General features: G+C 44.7%; 5 protein-coding genes across 6 annotated transcripts; 3 read left to right on the forward strand and 2 right to left on the reverse strand.

Annotated features, from left to right (window-relative positions):
* Positions 1–63: 63 nt before the first annotated feature.
* On the forward strand, positions 64–6,556 carry LOC136186190 (early endosome antigen 1-like). Of its 2 annotated transcripts, none has more exons than XM_065973446.1 (43): positions 64–173; positions 226–414; positions 465–551; positions 602–656; positions 713–807; positions 858–944; positions 993–1,192; positions 1,252–1,326; positions 1,381–1,449; positions 1,516–1,584; positions 1,635–1,703; positions 1,750–1,812; positions 1,861–1,929; positions 1,983–2,088; positions 2,141–2,227; positions 2,285–2,367; positions 2,426–2,519; positions 2,579–2,632; positions 2,751–2,852; positions 2,902–3,009; positions 3,067–3,291; positions 3,346–3,435; positions 3,494–3,553; positions 3,604–3,699; positions 3,746–3,793; positions 3,846–3,905; positions 3,962–4,039; positions 4,090–4,137; positions 4,182–4,259; positions 4,307–4,354; positions 4,413–4,571; positions 4,626–4,709; positions 4,766–4,828; positions 4,896–5,003; positions 5,051–5,140; positions 5,203–5,264; positions 5,314–5,458; positions 5,523–5,612; positions 5,663–5,846; positions 5,917–6,092; positions 6,145–6,243; positions 6,313–6,332; positions 6,391–6,556. In XM_065973446.1, exons 1-43 carry the CDS (start codon positions 135–137, stop codon positions 6,491–6,493), a joined length of 4,014 nt encoding a protein of 1,337 aa, XP_065829518.1. In that variant the 5' UTR covers positions 64–134; the 3' UTR covers positions 6,494–6,556. The 2 variants fall into 2 exon arrangements, with proteins under 2 accessions (XP_065829518.1, XP_065829519.1); XM_065973447.1 differs by having other exon boundaries at positions 2,914–3,009.
* Positions 6,441–12,102, reverse strand: LOC136186189 (nischarin-like). The gene is made up of 20 exons (XM_065973445.1): positions 11,970–12,102; positions 11,813–11,896; positions 11,569–11,748; positions 11,464–11,512; positions 11,228–11,403; positions 11,040–11,171; positions 10,890–10,985; positions 10,695–10,841; positions 10,578–10,646; positions 10,398–10,521; positions 10,285–10,343; positions 10,091–10,222; positions 9,999–10,043; positions 9,840–9,941; positions 9,653–9,779; positions 9,361–9,601; positions 9,259–9,306; positions 9,023–9,195; positions 8,807–8,969; positions 6,441–8,753 (listed from the first exon to the last, which is right to left on the reverse strand). Exons 1-20 carry the CDS (start codon positions 12,030–12,032, stop codon positions 6,656–6,658), a joined length of 4,308 nt encoding a protein of 1,435 aa, XP_065829517.1. The 5' UTR covers positions 12,033–12,102; the 3' UTR covers positions 6,441–6,655.
* LOC136186195 (autocrine proliferation repressor protein A-like) lies at positions 12,093–14,358 on the forward strand. Its single transcript, XM_065973452.1, has 15 exons — positions 12,093–12,305; positions 12,365–12,479; positions 12,532–12,594; positions 12,647–12,695; positions 12,748–12,861; positions 12,918–13,010; positions 13,060–13,149; positions 13,198–13,327; positions 13,384–13,501; positions 13,551–13,638; positions 13,690–13,728; positions 13,779–13,870; positions 13,919–14,009; positions 14,064–14,129; positions 14,186–14,358. Exons 1-15 carry the CDS (start codon positions 12,119–12,121, stop codon positions 14,303–14,305), a joined length of 1,455 nt encoding a protein of 484 aa, XP_065829524.1. The 5' UTR covers positions 12,093–12,118; the 3' UTR covers positions 14,306–14,358.
* Positions 14,359–14,369: 11 nt separating this feature from the next.
* On the forward strand, positions 14,370–17,316 carry LOC136186193 (transketolase-like). Its single transcript, XM_065973451.1, has 10 exons — positions 14,370–14,546; positions 14,597–14,667; positions 14,816–14,862; positions 14,921–15,034; positions 15,098–15,195; positions 15,248–15,439; positions 15,495–15,819; positions 15,867–16,188; positions 16,533–16,747; positions 16,800–17,316. The coding sequence occupies exons 1-10, from the start codon at positions 14,440–14,442 to the stop codon at positions 17,184–17,186; spliced, it is 1,878 nt and encodes a 625-aa protein (XP_065829523.1). The 5' UTR covers positions 14,370–14,439; the 3' UTR covers positions 17,187–17,316.
* On the reverse strand, positions 17,230–18,318 carry LOC136186197 (uncharacterized). The gene is made up of 4 exons (XM_065973454.1): positions 17,867–18,318; positions 17,711–17,813; positions 17,551–17,657; positions 17,230–17,490 (listed from the first exon to the last, which is right to left on the reverse strand). The coding sequence occupies exons 1-4, from the start codon at positions 18,287–18,289 to the stop codon at positions 17,398–17,400; spliced, it is 726 nt and encodes a 241-aa protein (XP_065829526.1). The 5' UTR covers positions 18,290–18,318; the 3' UTR covers positions 17,230–17,397.
* Positions 18,319–18,338: the final 20 nt, after the last annotated feature.

An 18,338-nucleotide genomic window follows, 5' to 3' on the forward strand; every position in this document is an offset into this window, starting at 1 on the left:
GCATGTATACCGTAGACCCTGTTCTAAAGAGTTCTAAAGTCACGCGGAAACGTTAACGCGCTCTATAGAGATCCTCCTTGCCTTTTGGTGAGGCGTGAAGAAGCGGTGGTCCGTGGTCGGCGGCGGCAGAGACAATGCTAAAGAAGATTCTGAAGCGGAAAGACGAGAGTCCGGTAAGTGAAAGCGATGCGATCGGTGTAAACAATTGATGTCGTCATGTGGCAGACGTCATCGAGCTCGCCGTTAGCATCGTCGTCTTCTGGACGCCAAAAATCGGCTCTATCGATGCGATCGTCATCGAGAGACGCCATCGTCGATTTAAACATTGCAAAGCTGCTCGAATCGAACGTGGAAAAGGAGTCGGACGTCGACAATTTGCGAGAACATGCGAAAAAGTTGACGAAAGCACTCAGAGTAACATTTCCTTATCTCAAAATCGCGCGCGAGTCCTTCTCTTGCAAAAGGACGAACGAGAATACACGCAATCGCTGAAGAATCAAGTCGATCGACTTCATCTTGTTCAAATGCAGCCAAGCAATCAAGTCCAAGAGGTCACACTAAAAAAATGTTCTTTACCATTTATTTGACTTACTTGTCAAAGGAGCTTATGGTCGTCAAAAAAATGTTTGAGGAGACGGATCAAGCGCGATTCGAAGGTGAGCAGAGCTGCACAAGAGAACCACGGGCTCCATCGTTCAATGACGTCATTTAGCTACTTCTGAGTTGGAACAAGTCAAGCAAAAACTGACGAATCTTGAGACAGAATACGAAAAGACGAAAGCAGTTGGACAAAGAGCTGCTCAGACTGTAAAAAAGAAAACTAGTGTCTTTTCTTACCTTTTTTTTGGTTGTTATAGGCCGCTGAAATGGCTTCTCTCAAATCGGAGTGTGATGAATTCAGAAGCAAGACAGCGGCAATGGACGCTCAAGTTGGCGTTCTATCAGTACACCTTTAAAAATTGGTCCCTTTGCGTCACTGATTTCATTTCTAGGATGAACTGATTCGAAGAAATCAGGAATTGATTGAGTTGAAACAAGAATTGGAATCGCGTCCGACGACTGACGACGTTTCTTTGCTCAAAAAGGAAATGCACGGTTTGCAAGAGAATTTTCTCAAAGCGGCGCTCGACAAAGAGAACGAAGTGAAAGAAATACAGAAGAAGAAGAACGAATTATCCGAAGAATGGGCTAGGTACTCTTATTATTATTATTATTAATAAGTGTCGTCATTTTTCTCGACTTCGCGTATAGAAGTCAAGCAAGGATCAAGGCTCTTGAGGCAGAACTTGGCGCTAAGAGTATGACTAGTTCCGAACATGTTCAAAGGTACGTTAACACTGCTTCTCTCTTTTACATACACATTGTATATATATATGCTAGATTGGAATTTCAAGTGCAAGACCTAAAAGATCAATTGGCGTTGGCGCCAAAGCAAACAGACTTTGACAGGTACTAGTATTGTCTTTGGGCTGCCTTTCTGCATACTTGTCTCTTTCTCTCTCTATATATATATAGACAAAGCGAAACGATACGCGAATTGGAGAAAAAGCTTGCTGAGAGAGAAAAACCGGAAGAAGTTGCTAGGTAAGTTGATTGCGTCACGCACTTATTTTGGTCTCTATCTCGTCATCAAGACTTCAAGAACGCGTCAAGTCGCTCGACCACCAATTGACTCTGGCTCCTAAGCAGAAAGATCTTGATGAGTAAGACCGCGATTTTCACGTTTTCTTTTTGATGTATAGCGTCTAGAAAATTGACGCTGATCGCTCAACTTGAGGCGGAGAAGAACGCAAAAGTAGAGATGATTAATAGGTAAGTTGGGGGTCATTTGATGATGCGCTTCATTGTACGTATACGTAGTTTGAAAACGAAAATCAAAGAAGTCGATCAGGAACTACGAGACGCACCCAAACACAATTACGTCAGTGGGTACGTGCATCCTTTTTCCCTAAAGGGTAACTAAGATCATTCTACTCTTTTAGACTAGAACAACGTCTCCAGGAAACGGAGAGTGCTCTGAAAACGAGCAAAGCGGATACCGTTGAAAAAGATAGGCAGTATCATGAATGTCAGAAGGAGGTGAAGCAGGTGAAACGACTCGACATAATCGTTCATTTCTCTGTGTAAAATTGCCGTTTAGACGTTGGGAATTGTCGCCGAGAAAGACGCTTCATTGACTCGGCTTGCAAGAGACTTGGAAAAGGCAAACGCTTTAGCAAGAGAAGAGGTACGTACAACCCTTTTCATCAGCTCCCTGTATATACGTTTCCCCCCTCCCCTATAGGCAACTCTCAAAGGTGCCTGTCAAGAAGAGGCAAAACAAAAGCAGGCACTCTTGGAAGAAGAAGGGAGAAAGGTTGCAGCAAGGTAGACCTTAGGAACTGTACGTAATAAAGAAAGGAATGAAGAGGGGCTTCGCGCGCAGGGAGAGACAAATCGGAGAACTGGAAAATGATTTACGACAAGTGCGAGAAAGCGTCACTCGTCTCGAATCGGAGAGAACCGATTTAATTGAAAAAGTACGACCATATCTACGTGACAAAAAACTCATTTTTTCGTCGTCTTTTTTTTCGTTTAGATTGAGGCCGGCGAAGGCGTTGCGACTGCTATTGATCAGTTATCACGAGAAAAGGTATCAACGATGTAGATCACTAACATTTGACGTTGCCTTGTGCTGATTGGCTAATCTGCATGCTGCCGCGCTGAGTCTCAATGCTAATAGACCAAGCAATTGTTGTGTGATTCTTCAGGAGGTTTTACAGCAGCGACTAAGCCAATTGGAGGAAACGTCGAGAGCTGAGCTGAAAAAAATTGAGACGACTGCCGAAGAACGAGACCGGCAACTTCGAAATGTATTTTGCAATTGATCTATTCGCGATTTCGTGATTTGACTCAAATCAGCTGTCTACCGAGGTTGAATCGTGGAAAGAAAAATTTCGCGAACAAAGCGTGAATCTGGGACGACTTGAACAGGAGCGAGAGCGTCTTTCCGAAGATTATCAAACGAAGGTAGAGAGAACAAAAAGCCCCACTTTTAGATGATGACGTTATCAGCTCCACGAAAAGGTATCTGTTCTTGCTGAAGTAAAACGCGAGAGCCAGGAGAGAGAGTCCGACTTTGAAGCGAAATTGGCGGCAGAGAAAGAGGCTCTTCGCATCGCCCAAGATCGTATCAAGGAGAGAGAATCGGAATGTGGACAAGTGAAGGCAGATTTGACTCAAAAGCTCGATTTAGCGCTAAGAGAACGAGATGATGTCGTAGCAAGTTTAAAAGAAACGCTGCAATCAAAGGTAATAAACTCTCTACTTGTCATGCATCCAGTGCCACACACAGTAATTTCGTAGGAGGATAAGATAGAAAGTTTAGAAAGTTCACTTAGCCAATCATTGATGGAGCAGCGATCTTTACAAGATCGATTGACCGAGACGGACGCAGTAGGAGCAGTTCAATTTCTTTCTTATACACGTACAGTATTTTTCTTTATCTCTCTAGTCACTCACAACCGTAAGAGCCGATTACGATGCGTTGAACGCGAAGCACTTGAAAACCAAAGTCGGCTTCTTTATAGATAGCAAGTAGAGAAACGATTGCGTTTCTTGTAGGACGAACTTGCGGAAAAAGTCGAAATTTTTGATAGGCGTCATGACGAAATTTGTCAGAAAGCTGAAGAACTGAAACAAAAATCATCGGTTTTAGAGGTAGGCTAAAAACAAAGCCGTTTGCATTGATTTGACGGCGCTTTAGGATTCTCTTACTTGCAGCTCAAAGGAATCAGACTTACTTAAGTCACAGGTAGAATAGTAAGACTGTCGCCGCCCGGCATGCCGTCATGTATGCATTGCAGCTTTCCGAATCGGAAGTGAAAGCGTCCAAGTTGAGTATAAGAATCGAAGAACTTGAAAACGTTTGTCAAAAAGAGAAAAAAACCGCGGCGGCGATATTAATAGTTTGGGGTTGTAGGAATTAGAGAAAGCAAGGGCATCTGCTCTAGAGGAAAAGGATCTTTATGAATCAAAATTAGGCAAGATGGAAATGAAGGTATTGGGCCAGAGTGGTTGGTACGTTTGTTGCGATGCGGTAAATTTCAGGTTTCGGAAGCTAACAGTAAAATCGAGAGTTTAGAAGCATCGGTCAAAGTAAGGACCGCCTCTGATCTGTAAAACGACTAGCGCTTGTGCAGGCAGAGAAAGGATCGTCGGCTGAACTGAAGACTTCACTTGACGAAAGATTGCGCAGAATTCAAGAAACCAATGACGAGGTAAAGAAATAAAGAAGAACGAGTCAATAATGAATGACATGCATTAGCTGGCAGCAGTTAAAGTACGAAACGACGAACTCAATCAACAACTGAAGGCAAGCCAATCTCATCCCAGTCTTCTTATCTGCGTTCACCTAATTCTCTTCCTTTTAGACGGAAAGCGAGAGAGCTGCCGCTCTTCAAGGGCATCTGACTGAACTTGATAGTCAGCTATTGCAACAAATAGATCAGAGAGATTCGAGAGAGCAACAGCTCTTTGGCCAATTGAGCAAAAAGGACGAGCAGATCAAAGCGATGCAGAGCGACCTTCACGTACCTACCGTCTTATTATGACTTTTTCTCGCCACTCATTTTCTCTCTTCTCAGATGCTTCATCAGGAAATGGAAGGAAAAGGTTCTGTGTGCAATAACTACGAAATGCAGCTCGTTAGAATTCAAGCAGAGTTGAAAGTGAATACACAAAGAACGAGAAAGTATACGTACGAATTAATTCCTTTTTTACACAGGAAGAAAAGTCTCGAGTCGTTTCCTTGGAGAGAGAACTCGACGGGACAAAGAAGGAGCTGACCGTAAGACGATGATGCACGGGGGAATAGTGAGCGACGCGTCGAGACGGGGTTGCGCGCCGTTTTCTAGCAAATGAATGAGCAGTCGAATATTCGCGATACAGAATTGGCAACTTTGAGAAAGAGCGCCGACGAAACGGAACGTTTGATGAATTCGACTGTTGAGCAATTGACAGAAGTGAGGAGAGTCTTGATCGCTAGGCAACTCTCGTAAAATATTTTCAGGTGAAATCTGCGTTGAGCGATCGCCTTGTTGAACAAGACAATCAATTGAAGAACTTGAAAGCGAAAATTGAAGAATTGAACGAAGAAAAGGCGCGCGACTTTTTCCTATATCAAATAGATAGATAGCATAGGTGACTGTGTCACGACTTTAGAACGATCTTTCAGCTTTGCTCAAGGCGAAAGAGAGCGCAATTATGACAACGACCCAAAAGAGGTATTCGTATTTCATTTATTTACGTCGATGGATTGTTTCCGCCCTCTAGGTCGGAAGTGGAGCGCGATAAAGAGGACCTCATGTCCGACTTGGCAACAGAAAGAGAAGAAAGAAGCAAAGAGCAGCGACTATTCGAAGAGTCGAGTGCAAGTGCGAAAACTCAAATTCAAAATTTGGAACGTGAACTCGAAAGCGTACGTGTACATACACACACACACACAAGATAATTCTTATTTATTTATTAAATAAACCGTGCAGATAAATAAGGAAAAGAAGAGAATGGAAGACGAGTCGGAATCAAAAGAGGCCAAACTTCGAGTTCAACTTGCTTCAGTCACATCAGAACTCGTTCGTTTTCTAATTTTCCTCTTACTTAATTCACAACTAGACGTTCGTAGGAGCAAATACGACAGGAACGGGCCAATTTGAAGGACGCGCATGACGACATGAAAGTTCAGCACGAAGTAGAAATGTCGGCTCTAAGCGGCAACTTGGCTACGCTGAGAACTGAAGTCGAAGCAAGAAAAAGAAAGGTCGCAGCCGAAGAAAGAGTTTCCAATAAACTACGAGGAGATATAGCCGGTAAGCAGTTAACTAATTTTTACCAATGTCGAAGTAATTAATTAATTAATTCTCTCGCTTTTGTACTTAGTTCTTCAAGCTTCAATGCAGAATTTTCAAGACGAAAGACGAAAGTTGCTCGAACGTTGCGTTGGCAGCGACGAAGAAATTCAAAAGTTACGTGGTCACGTTGCAAATTTGAAGCAGCGTCTCGACGAAACGCACGCCGCATTACAAGATCTGGGGCGAGAGAATGCCGCATTACAGGTAGAGTGAAAACGAAGAGGTGGAGTCCACTTTTGACACACCACTTCTCTAGGTCAATCGAAGCCGGAAGCTCGAACGTCGTTGGATAGACGACAACGAGATCAAGGAATGCTCAGATTGCAAGAAAAAGTTCTCTTTAACCGTACGCAAGGTAAGTAAACGCGTTGAATATAGAGCAGCCGTTTTCCAACAAATATCCTCTTTTCTTTTGCGTACGAAGCATCATTGCAGGAATTGTGGGTAAATGACAATGATTTAGATTAGATGCTCTCTCTCTTTTCATCATCCAATGTCCTAGGTTGATTTTCTGCTACGAATGTTCGTCGAAGACTGTAAAATTGCCTGCGTACAAAGATCCCATGCGCGTCTGTATTGAGTGCTACAAAGAGAAAACGGCTTGAGCAACTAGTTTTTCTACTGCGCCTGCTATTGCGTGTAATTCAAAATGAAGGGGGTAAGCATCAGCATTGCAACACAGACACATTCACGTACAGTACAACAGACTCATACATGCATACATAGAGTAGTACATATGTAGTTTAAGTAGTTGACTACTGACTGGCTCAAGTCGACGACTTTGCTTCCATTGGCAAGTCGTCCATCATTTGAGCGTGCCACTGCATGGACAAGGTACGAAGCAATTTCTCTCGCTCTCGATACGATCCCGTTTCAATTGATATTTCTTCGAGTTGTTCATCTTTAGACGTTTCTTCTTCTTCTTGCGCAATATCGACTTTGATGAAATCGTCGTCGGCGAGAAGCGTATCTTTAGGCATGCCGTCGTCCAATCGTTCTCTAGCCGGCGACGGTGGACGATTGGTAAAGATGAGACTGAAGCGATTCGCCTCTCCAAGACGAGCAAAAACGACTCGCTTCAAAGCTCGTACGCTCCAATGACGAATTTGTCCAAAGCGTTCGACGGTCGGCGGAGTTCGACAGAAATGAGGCGGTGGGAAATGAATTTGATCTTCGACGAAAATCGCGACGCTTTCGTCGGTGACGACGATCGATTTGAGACGATCGTCGTGTCGTACGACATTATAGGCGAGAATGGGAATGTCGACGATTTTATCGTCACGATATTCGCGAAGAAGAGCGACTAAATCGGCAAGACTCTCGTCGGTCGTCACGGCAACACTCGAATCATTTTCTGTTTCGTAGATGTCGTCGCCGGTGCCGTCACTGCTTCCCACTTTTGTCGCCGCCGTGCGAACGATCGAAACCATTTCGTTTGTTTCGGCGCTGTCTCTCGTCACGCATGCAAACGTCATCGCGACGCCGTCACCTTCAATGCGAAAACACTGGTCAAAGAGTCCCACGCAAATTCTCGCTATATCGTCGACGTTGACTTGAAGAACGCTGACGTTATTATCGATTCGACGTCGAACGTTGAGGTCTTCGCTTTTTGCCACAACATAGACACTTGTCGCCGTCAAAACGACGCACGACTCGAACAAATGTCGAGGTCTTGCGTAGAGAATGCACGACGTCCAAGTCCGTCGTTTGACGGCAAGCAAATCGTCGCCACCAATCGATTGATGAATGTATTTGGCGAGATCTTGAGCACTCATATCTCGAAGACTATCCAGCGAATTTGAGGCCGTCGCCGTCGTCGCCGGTGCGGCAGTCGTCGCCACGGCAACATCAACTTCCTTTCTTCGATCGTCGGAGTGCCGTCGACCTTCGAAAATCTTCAATTCTCGGTGAAAATTCTCGGCCCAGAGATCACTCAAACACTGAACGATTTTCTGTCGATGACTTGCCGTAGCCGATCGTAAGAGCCACGTTTCGTCGCCATCGAATAACAATCGAATGTCGCCCGGGGCCGTCGATTCGTCGTCGAATCCGGAAAAGCAAAGAATTTCGACGCCGGATACGTCTTCAACGCGTCGACTCTTTGCAACGACGTAGCGCGGATTCGACGGCTCAGCAAAGGCGAACGTAGGCAAAGGCCAATGAACCAAATCTTCATCGCACAGAAAAATATCGGAGATCGTAACGACGAGCGTGCGAGCAACGCACGCGTTCGGATCACTATCATCTAGCTCAAAGAGAAGCATGTAAAGAACTAAGTCCCAATTTTCGACGGCCGTTTCGATTGGTTCGCTAGAAAAGACACTTTTTGCCAAACTCGTCTTCAACATTATCGTCGTCTCTTCGGAGGGCTGGAGAAATTTAGTCTCTTCCTTGACGACGTCTTGAAATTTCGTAATGAATTCGTGAGTCACGTTCGAATTTCTCGTCAAAAGGGAAAAGGTTCCTTGCGATCCGGTCGCCGCTTCGATTCGAAAACTCTGATCGAACAGACCGACGACGATTTGACGAAGACTTTCGAGCGGAAAACCGTATATCCAGTCACTAGCGCCGTCCGATTTTCGCACAAGATGAAGACATCGATTCGTTAGAATAACGTAGACGGATATTTCGGCTTTGCTGTTTGCGTACGCGTACGGAAGACACGAAGTTTCGACGACAGAAAGAATCTTCTCCTCCTCCTCCTCTTCCTCTTCGTCTTCTGTCTTGTCGTCAAGGAGCCCCGCTTGCCGACATCGTCCAGCGACGAAGTGAGAAAAGTAGTCTTTGAGCGTTGAGGAGACAAAAACGGCCGGCTCCTCCGGTTGAGGCACTACTACATTCGGCGTAACACTTGCAAGCGAAAAGCTAGAAACGCCGGGCATAAAATTAGACGGCCTATGGTAAGAAGAAGGACTTGCCTATTGGATTTAATTAGACGTTGAAGGATGGCAAACATGGTCGTTGCTTCGGCGGATTTTTCAAACGAATAACAGCGATATTGCGTGTGATTGGATGACACCGAATATTTGCAGGCGACGACTGGATCGCTGCGCCGAAGAAGAATAACTTCCTGAAACGAATCTAGGGGAAAAAAAGAGTGCAAAAAGAAAAAGAAAAAAGTTTCGTTTTCTTACCCAAGTTGAAAACGCCGTCAAGTTCTCCCGTATTCATATCGACTTCCATGAGACTGAATTGATTGACGTCAATCGTGACGATTCGACGATCGCCGCCCATTTTGAGACCCTCATTCGTCGTCAATTCGTCCCACGGAACGGCAGGATGAAAGACGGTCGCAATAGCGCTAAAACTGCAACAACAAAACGTGGGTTTATCAGACCTGTACGGAACGAGTGATTGACATCTCTCGTACCTTTCATCTTGACTGGGTGCGACGACAACAACGACGTCGTCTTTTTTCCTACGACGGCCCACAATATTTCATCGTCTCAAACACAAACTACTTTATTCGTACGTCGTTTCAGACGAATCTACGGAAGATGATTTCGTTTGTTCTGGCGACTTTTTGCTCCGACGTTTCCGACTGGGCGACTTTTCTCTCTTATCTGACGTCGTCGTCGTCGTCGTCGTCGTCGTCGTCGTCGTCGTCGTCGTCATCGTCTCTGTGCTTGCCCTCTCGTTGTAAAGAGAGAGCCATTGTTTGCCGCCTTCACTTCGCAACGATTCAACTTGATCTCGAAAACTAGGAGTTTTCTCTACGAAAAACGATGGACGTTTTTAAGAAGAAGGCGACTACTAAGACGTACCAATTCGACTGCGTTCGCCGTCCGTAAAATCGTCGTCGTCGTCGTCGTCGTCGTCGGAGCGTACACGTAGCAAAGGCGACGGATGTGTGCCGCCGTCTTCAGACGCAAGTCGTATGAGTCGTTTTCCCTGCAGCGTCATGCAACGTCTTTTTCACATCGTTTCTTTGTGCTGCTATAAAGTACTTACCCGTCGCTTACTGGTGACACTTTGTAGCTGGCTTTTGTCGCCTGCGTTTGGAGCTGTCGCCACCGCCGTCGCAGTCCAATTGCGATACTTTTCACTGTCCGCCTAATCCCAATATCATCACTTAGGGGAGGAGTGGCGAAAAAACCATTAATTACATACCAAATCTCGTTTGGAAATTGGTTTTCCATCGAGAAGAAATCGAGGCTAAAACGAGGAGGAACAGGTTCGCGATCATGCAGAATATAGTTTACCTCAGCAATGACGTCTTCGTGCAAAAGACCGACGACCATTTCACGATAGTGCTTCGAAGCGGTGAGCGGATTTCCTTCAAAATCGACCTCTTGAAGGCAGGGCAATTTGGAAAGACTCGAAACGTCACGAATCTAATATCCATCCATCCATCCATTCAACAGTGATCTACAGCTACGTCTAAAAAAAATCCAACCTTTTCAATGCAATTGTCTGTAGCATCGAGAAAGGCAAGCGAATACAAGCGACCAATTCCTTACAAAAAGCAATATAGAGGTAAGTCTCATCCCTCTTATGCCCCCTCTCTACCTTCTAGTGATTTCAGTCTATTATTTGACACGTTCAGTACGGATATGTTTCCTAATTTTTTGTCTGCGTCTGCTAGGCTCGTAATTTGATTGAAAGACAGGTCAAGTTTCGTCAAATTGATGAGCTGCATATCGACTTTCGAATGTATATAAAAGACGAAGGAAGAAATGCGTCGCTTACGTCAAGATTCTGAATTTCCGTTATTTCGTTTTCACTCAAATCGAGCTTTTCGACTTTGACCAAGAGTTTCTACGCGAAAAAAATCAAATCTCGTCAACACATCGTCATTTTTTTTACGAAAGCAGGAGGCAAATATTTGATTTTATTATTGCGAAAGTCGGCAAACGTAAGCTTGGGCCACGGCTGAGCTCTATGACGAATATCAGACAAACTGCTACTGCTACTCGTACTGATGCTCCACAAATCTCCCGTAATAAGAATAGTCTGAAGCGCAAGACATCATATAATGATCATATTTATCATGTGACCTACTTCAATGGGGTCAGACAGTTGGTGAACAGCGAGTTTCTGAAGACGAGGCTGGATTGATTCGAGTCCACGAATTAGAGCCGGATCAACTTTAATCAGCTATAATAGCAAAAAAGAAAATCGATCAATAAATAACTAATAGTTTATCCTTACCACCAATTCTTCAACTGCTTTGAAGACAGACACGTCAAAAGGAAAACCGGCTCGAGAACCGACTATGACGTTGTCTTTAGGAGATGGACTCGTCTCGCCACTTGAACCGGAAGTATCACTTTGCGAACAAATCTTGAAAAAAAGAGTTTGATCTGGTATAACGAAACACTGATGACTGACTGCTCTACCTTAACACGTTTGAGTTGGTAGAGAAAATCAAAGAGATGGCCAAGATCGCAAGGATCCGGGTCATCTGAGTCGTCGTATCCGAACGTGGGTGCGGCGGTCGTCAATCTGCGCGTGACGCAGTGCAATTGGAGTGGAGTAAATTCAACCAATTTTCCCATCTCCAAAAGACGATCGCCTAGGAAAAAAATTTCACGTCGACGTCATCAATAGCAACGAAGTATTTATAAAAAGTCACCTTTGGTCAAGGCAGCTTTGGCCATTTTCTGCGATACGCCGACAACATCCTGTTGCCAAGCAACAAAAAATTAATTTTAAAAAATGATAATGTGCTGGCTCTTACGTGCTCTTCGAATTCGACGAAAGCGAGAAATTCGCGTGGAATTTGCTTATAAAAAGCGACTATTCCTTTCAGATATTCGTGCAAAAATTGACGCCGTTTTTCCACGTTCGCTGCCGAACGACTATTGATGACAATTTTGGGTGGAAGAAGACCGCGAGTCAATCCTCGTTTTTTGACGAGCTAGACATGATTGAACCGAAAGTGAAGGAGAGGAAAGAAAAGAGGAAAAGAATCGCTCACTCACTTGTTCGTTGAGACTTTCAAAGTCCTTAAATCGTTTGAGAAGGTGCCACGTGCAATCTTCGACGGTCACGTCGACTTGATAGTACTGCGAAGAGTCGAAAAGCAAAAGGGGACGAATTGGAAGCCACGCCCCTTCGTTTGTTTCGGTATCTTTTTACCGTACACTCCTCTTCGCTTATGGCTTTCACGACAGCAATGCTTTTGAACGCTGCAGAGGACATGATCTGCGTCGCGAAAAGACGATAACGACGATAACGACGCGGTTTGGTGTACTTTTATCCTGGCTTTCGTTCGATCACGTGACGCAATGATGAAACTGAAGCTCGTGGTGGTGGCGGCGTTTTGCAGCGTATCTGCCGTCTTTTGCACGCCTCTCGACGATTATGTGCATCTTCCAGACAGCCATTACGAATACAACGAAGCGTGGCAACCTTACGTCGACGATCGGATGACAATCTATTATTTGAACATGACATCGCAAAAATGGCTCACAGGTCGCCGTAGCTAGCTAAAAAATAGCTTTCTCTGAACGAAGATCTTTGTTTTTTTTTAGAAGCGGAATTGAATCGGCCAATTTGGTGGCACATTATGTGCGTCATTGTTCCACATGACGTCAAATACGATCAACACGCTTTTATGTACATAACCGGTGGAGGCAACCATAACGAGTGAGAAAGAGAGTTTGAGATTGATCAATAATCACTGCCCCGTCCACCTTAGAAAACCTTCTCTTTCTGATAAAGAATTGTCTCTCATTTCTGCCTATTCTCTTAGCACCAAAATGTAAGGACTACTCATCCGGATAAATAACTAAAGCATGTTCAATATCGTTTAGGATTGGAGCTATTTTACATCAGATTCCCAATCAGCCCCTTACGTTTACGGTAGACTTTATTATCATCATCATCATCATCCTTTGTTATTTTTTTCTCCCAGAATGATCCTCTCAATAAGAGTCGTTCCGAAGACGCAATCATCGCTTTGACGTGGTACAAATTCTTAGAGGACACTGAGCGGCCCGAGTGGCTCCTGAGATTGCCAATGACCAAAGTCATTAGCTACAACTCAATTTAATTAAACCCGCAAAGTCTAATTTTACTGTTTAGGCTGCTGTTCGTGCTCTCGATACAATAACGGACGTTGTAATGAAGAAAAAGTCGCTTTCTATTTCAAAGTTTTTTGTTGCGGGCGCCTCAAAGGTGAGGCAAGGACACAAAACCAATTATTAATCGTACATGATTTTATTAGCGTGGCTGGACGACTTGGACGACTGCCGCTGTTGACAAGAGAGTCGTAGGCATTACTCCCATTGTTCTTGACGTCATCAACGTGCAAGATGTTTGTTATTGGTGAAAATGAATTTGTTCTGCATTTCTTTTAAATTAGAATTTTCGTCACATTTGGCACTCCTACGGAAATTGGAGTTTTGCGCTGGAAGACTATTATGATATGAACGTCACTCTTCGGCTCTTTGACCCAGCGTTTGAGAAACTCGCAGCCATTGTCGATCCAATTGGCAAGAGACGTTCTATGCATAGAACAGAAATAAATTATATGTATTCTCTACTTTAGCTTATGCTGACAGATTGACAATGCCAAAATACATCATTTCTACAACGGGAGACGAATTTCAAATGCCCGATGACACACTTTTCTATGGCAGAACGTTACCCGGCAAAACATACTACAGGTATAAGATTTTATGATATGATCCAACTATTTAATTATTTAATTTTAAGGATGATACCGAATGCGGAGCACAGTTGCGCTGGCCACGCTGTCAGCATTTTTTTAGGCCTGCAAGCATTTTTTATAAGCATTGTTGAGGTAACGTCCAGTTCTTCCTCATAACGGTTCTCCGCCCTATGATAATTCTAGAATTCTCCCTTGCCCCCATTGAATTGGACTATGACCAGGGTTAGAATTTGGGTTCTTCATTAAAATTTTAACTTCTGACATTTCTAAAGAATGCTGAAGGTGGCTCTATTACGTTGCACTCGCCCACAAAACCGTCCTCTGTGACTATGTGGCATGGCACAACAATTGATGGAAATTTCAGGTCATAGGCTCTGCTTGCTACTAAATAATTATTTATTGGGCTCTTTAGACGTGATTTTCGCTTGCTGTGTGCTTCTAAAGATTCATCAAAACCTACAATACACCCTGTATTTTGGAAGGGAAACTCCGTCTCTCAAAACGTAGTGGAGACTTTGTAGTCTATGACATTGTACATGTCATCTTTCATTGCGCAGAATAACGGAGAGTACGTCGCTGAGATGAAAAATCCCAGAGAAGGTTGGTCGGCTTTTTTTATTCAGGTATGTAGAAAATGAATATTTCATTTAATTAATTAATTAATTATACGTTTTTGCAGGTGACGTATCCTGCTCCTTTTAGCGACGTTATGATGTTTACTACGCAAGTGAACATTATCCCCGAGACCTTTCCCTATCCCGATTGTCACGGGGAAGGCTGTCGGGGAAATTTGATATGAGCGTGACGTCGCACACGACGTCACGAGAGACAGAATAAACAATTGTTAGCGTGCGCTACGTCGACCTCCGCATTCCGCTCGTGTGCACGCGCCTCGAAAATCGCCGGCTTCCTTTCCCTCTTCCAGTCGTCGTCATGTCTGACTATCACCGTCCAGACAAGAAGCGCGTTCAAGCGCTGAAAGACATAGCGAACAAGCTGCGCATTCACAGCATCGAATCGACGCAAGCAGCCAATTCGGGGTAAAATCACGCGATTTGCGCCTCCGATCTCACTCTCTTTCGTTCTCCAGCCATCCGACGTCATGCTGCTCGGCAGCCGAATTCATGTCCGTTCTTTTCTTCCACGAAATGCGCTATAAAGGTGAGTTTTGGAGGCCTCCGGTCCGGTGGACGACGCTGATTGGTCGACGGGCGAGAGACACCCATCCGGTTCCTTCGAATCGTCTGGCTTCTCTCACTCAACCCAATGTCATGTGTACGAGTCTTATTTTTTCTTTTTTTTTTTGCAGCATCGGAACCGATGGATCCATCAAGCGATCGTTTTATTTTGTCAAAGGTACGTAAAAAAGCGAGCGAGAGGCGAATCGCGTGTCTTATTTTAATAAATCTATTAGGGTCACGCTGCTCCCGTTCTCTACGCCGCTTGGGCAGAAGCGGGTCTCTTTGCCAAAGAAGAACTTCTCAAATTGCGCACGTTTGGTCATCTTTTGGAAGGTCATCCTATTCCAGTCAGTAGAGAGAGACTTCCGTAATAAATAAATAAATAAATATATATATGATTCTTTTTTTAGAAAATGGGCTTTGTTGACGTTGCGACGGGATCTCTGGGTCAAGGACTGAGCGTTGCATGCGGAATGGCATATACGGGAAAATACTTTGACAAATCATCGTAAATATTTTTGATTTATTTATCTATCTATAAAATTTATAGCTTTTTTTAGATATCGTACCTATGTGATCATGGGCGATGGAGAATCGGCTGAAGGAAGCGTTTGGGAAGCAATGAATTTCGCTTCCTATTACAAACTCGATAATCTCGTCGCAATTTTCGACGTCAATCGTTTGGGACAAAGCGAACCGGCTTTGCTCCAACACGACATGGAATCGTATCGGAAACGCGCCGACGCTTTTGGGTGAGAGAATAACATCCGGGGATTTCACATTATACGGGATTGTTTTTTTTTCTAGATGGCACGCCATCGTTGTCGATGGACACGACGTCGAGGCCATCTGTCGCGCTTTCCACGAAGCGAAAACGACGAAGGGCAAGCCGACGGCTCTTCTCGCGAAAACGTACAAAGGTCACGGCGTGACGGCGGTCTCAGACAAGGAGAATTGGCACGGAAAAGCGCTCGGCGAACACAGCGCAAATGCCGTCAAAGAAATCCAAGAGCGCATCGTCGAAAAGGGCCCGCACGGTCTCAATCCACAGCCAGTTGAAGACAAAGTGCCCGATCTTCCATCGGGGCCCCCAAAACTAGCCAAATCTCCCAATTACACAAAAGGACAAAAGGTGACTTCCTATTCGAAAAATATCACTTTAATTGATATTTATCCAAGGTTGCCACTCGCGTCGCTTACGGAACAGCCTTGGCTAGTCTCGGCGAAGGCGATCGTCGCATCGTCGCCATGGACGGCGACACGAAAAATTCAACATATTCGCTCACCTTCAAAAAAGCTCATCCGGATCGCTACGTCGAATGTTTCATCGCCGAACAGAATCTAGTGGGCGTGGCAACGGGATGCGGCTGTCGCGGACGCACCATTCCCTTCGCAAGCACCTTTGCCGCTTTCTTTTCACGCGCCTACGATCAAATACGCATGGGAGCCATATCCGATGCCAATATCAAATTGACGGGCTCCCACGCCGGAAGTTCCATTGGTAAACTCCCTCCTCCTCCTCCTCCCCCCTCAAAAAAAAGATCCAAGCATTACGCTATATTTTAAAAATATAGCGTATAGCGAAAGGAAAAAAATTAAACTTGGAAAAAATATTATTTTTATCATCCTGTGCGTATGCTTTGATTGACGTTTTAACCGTCTGTTTTAACTATAGAACATCCTACTATAAGTGTAGGGCAGCTAGGGTAGAATTCAAAGTGAAAGTGAATAGACTCTAGTTTCCTCTGAGCTGCAATCTTCAATAAGAAGTCTAATGAGCTCTTTTATAAATAAGGAAGGTCTCTATTAATTAATTAATAATTGGTTGTTGTTTTTTGTTTTTAGGTGAAGATGGACCGTCGCAGATGGCGCTCGAGGATTTGGCAATGTTTCGCGCCATTCCCAGCGCCGTCGTCTTTTATCCGTCCGACGCCGTCTCATGCGAACGCGCTATTGAATTAGCCGGCGGTTATAAAGGCATCACGTTCACGCGAACGAGTCGTCCGGCGACGCCCGTTCTCTACGACAACGACGAACCATTTGAAATTGGCAAGGGAAAGGTAGAAAAAAATTCAAAATCTCCTCCTTTTTTCTATTTGTCTCCCTACATAGCTCGTTCGTCAGTCGGAAAACGATAAAGTGACTCTTGTTGGATGCGGCGTGACTCTTCACGAATGCGTGACGGCCGCCGATGAATTATCCGGCGAAGGAATCAACGTTCGCGTCGTGGATCCGTTCACTTTGAAACCAATGGACGCCGAGCTTCTCAACAAATGCGCTGACGTCACTCAGGGCCGCTTTATCACCGTCGAAGATCATTATCCCGAAGGAGGTATTGGTGACGCTGTTGCTCTCGCTCTTTCCGGTCGTCCAGGCGTCGTCGTCGAACGCATTGCCGTGAGGAAGATTCCCGGAAGTGGACCCGGTGCCGTCATCATGAACGACGTCGGAATTACGGCTCCGCACATTTGCAAAGCCGTCAAGAAACTCTTGGCTTGATGAGAAGATGAACAACGTCTTCTTATCATTGGGACACATTACTTGTGTGCGCGCGTCTTTGGCTGTCGTTGTCCTAGTCATAGTCGTTGTCTTTATTGCTAATACACACAAGTCTTTGTTTCACTAAAGAACGCAGCAAACCGCGGCGTTTTACTGTACATCGGTTTTTTTTCAGAACAGAGGTAAAAGGCGGCGGCAACTCACACAGTTCCTATCTCACATTCTTTGGCTTTTTTTCTTCGTAGATGCTGTCTGCCACGCGCCCGAGGTATGCATTGTGAGCTGCTTTTCCTGTTGGATATTTCTGCGGCCCCAATGAGATCAAGATCATCAAATGCTCGCGAATAGACCCTTCTCTCTTTACCTCCTTTGGAAAGAGAAGGTCGTGTTCGTACTTGGGCTTTGGAGTCATTCTTGTCATCATGCTGCCGGGATCAGTGTCTCGAAAGCAGTGTGTCTTCACTCTGTACACTAAAGCAGATAAGATACACGACGTGAATTTTAATTAATAGATAATACGGTACCTCCTTTCTTGGTCAAGTTTCTTGTTTTATCTCGCAGAGACATTGGATCAGGAGTTCTTCTGGATGTCCACTCCGGCTTCTGAAACATCTTTGGAGGATCATACTACAAGAGGTAAATACCCATTAATCTGCTATGCTAATTAATAATGTTCTCACCTCTCGAAAGTGAAAGGGTTTGGGATCTCTGTAAGCCATCTTGTGTTCATCGCTTTGATTAGCTACGTGAAGTCGAACGTGAAATGCATCGAGTGGATAAAAGACCGTCTTGAATACTGGAACGTGTGATCTACGCTTTTCAACAAAGTCATCCTTTCCGTTGACGACCTCACGATGACTCGATCCTTGGAGGCAATGATGACCAGCGGAGGCGGCACTCCTCCACGGCGGGCTTTTACAAAGACAATCAAAATTTTTCACTTTGGGTGGAGAATTGAGTCGATAGAAGCGCGGTGAAAAGTCGACTTTGATAGACCACGGTGTTTGAGCGTCGTCGAGTTTCCTCGCCCAATTCCGCGTTCGTTTCACTAATAGATGCGTACGTGATGAAAAATCAATTTTGTCTTCAAATCTCGTAGACATGAGTAGAAACGCGGAAGCTGTAAACAAGAGAATATGTCAGGGCAACGAG

The sequence above is a fragment of the Oscarella lobularis genome, chromosome 4 (genome assembly GCF_947507565.1).
Source record: "Oscarella lobularis chromosome 4, ooOscLobu1.1, whole genome shotgun sequence".
NCBI classification, from domain to species: domain Eukaryota; kingdom Metazoa; phylum Porifera; class Homoscleromorpha; order Homosclerophorida; family Oscarellidae; genus Oscarella; species Oscarella lobularis.

Excerpts from the sequence above, each read along its gene's own strand:
- LOC136186190 (XM_065973446.1), top strand. The coding sequence starts at position 135 with ATGCTAAAGAAGATTCTGAAGCGGAAAGACGAGAGTCCG. Across the intron at positions 2,228-2,284 it reads ACGCTTTAGCAAGAGAAGAG|GCAACTCTCAAAGGTGCCTG; the intron begins GTACGTACAACC and ends CCTCCCCTATAG. Across the intron at positions 3,292-3,345 it reads AAGAAACGCTGCAATCAAAG|GAGGATAAGATAGAAAGTTT; the intron begins GTAATAAACTCT and ends GTAATTTCGTAG.
- LOC136186189 (XM_065973445.1), bottom strand. The coding sequence starts at position 12,032 with ATGTCCTCTGCAGCGTTCAAAAGCATTGCTGTCGTGAAAGCCATAAGC. Across the intron at positions 9,780-9,839 it reads GTGTCACCAGTAAGCGACGG|GGAAAACGACTCATACGACT; the intron begins GTAAGTACTTTA and ends ATGACGCTGCAG. Across the intron at positions 8,754-8,806 it reads CGTCTAATTAAATCCAATAG|CTTTTCGCTTGCAAGTGTTA; the intron begins GCAAGTCCTTCT and ends CGGCGTTTCTAG.
- LOC136186195 (XM_065973452.1), top strand. The coding sequence starts at position 12,119 with ATGATGAAACTGAAGCTCGTGGTGGTGGCGGCGTTTTGCAGCGTATCT. Across the intron at positions 12,696-12,747 it reads ATCAGCCCCTTACGTTTACG|AATGATCCTCTCAATAAGAG; the intron begins GTAGACTTTATT and ends TTTTTCTCCCAG. Across the intron at positions 12,862-12,917 it reads TGAGATTGCCAATGACCAAA|GCTGCTGTTCGTGCTCTCGA; the intron begins GTCATTAGCTAC and ends TTTACTGTTTAG.
- LOC136186193 (XM_065973451.1), top strand. The coding sequence starts at position 14,440 with ATGTCTGACTATCACCGTCCAGACAAGAAGCGCGTTCAAGCGCTGAAA. Across the intron at positions 14,863-14,920 it reads ATCGTTTTATTTTGTCAAAG|GGTCACGCTGCTCCCGTTCT; the intron begins GTACGTAAAAAA and ends TAAATCTATTAG. Across the intron at positions 16,748-16,799 it reads TTGAAATTGGCAAGGGAAAG|CTCGTTCGTCAGTCGGAAAA; the intron begins GTAGAAAAAAAT and ends CTCCCTACATAG.
- LOC136186197 (XM_065973454.1), bottom strand. The coding sequence starts at position 18,289 with ATGTCTACGAGATTTGAAGACAAAATTGATTTTTCATCACGTACGCAT. Across the intron at positions 17,814-17,866 it reads AACCCTTTCACTTTCGAGAG|TATGATCCTCCAAAGATGTT; the intron begins GTGAGAACATTA and ends TACCTCTTGTAG. Across the intron at positions 17,491-17,550 it reads ACCTTCTCTTTCCAAAGGAG|AAATATCCAACAGGAAAAGC; the intron begins GTAAAGAGAGAA and ends TTGGGGCCGCAG.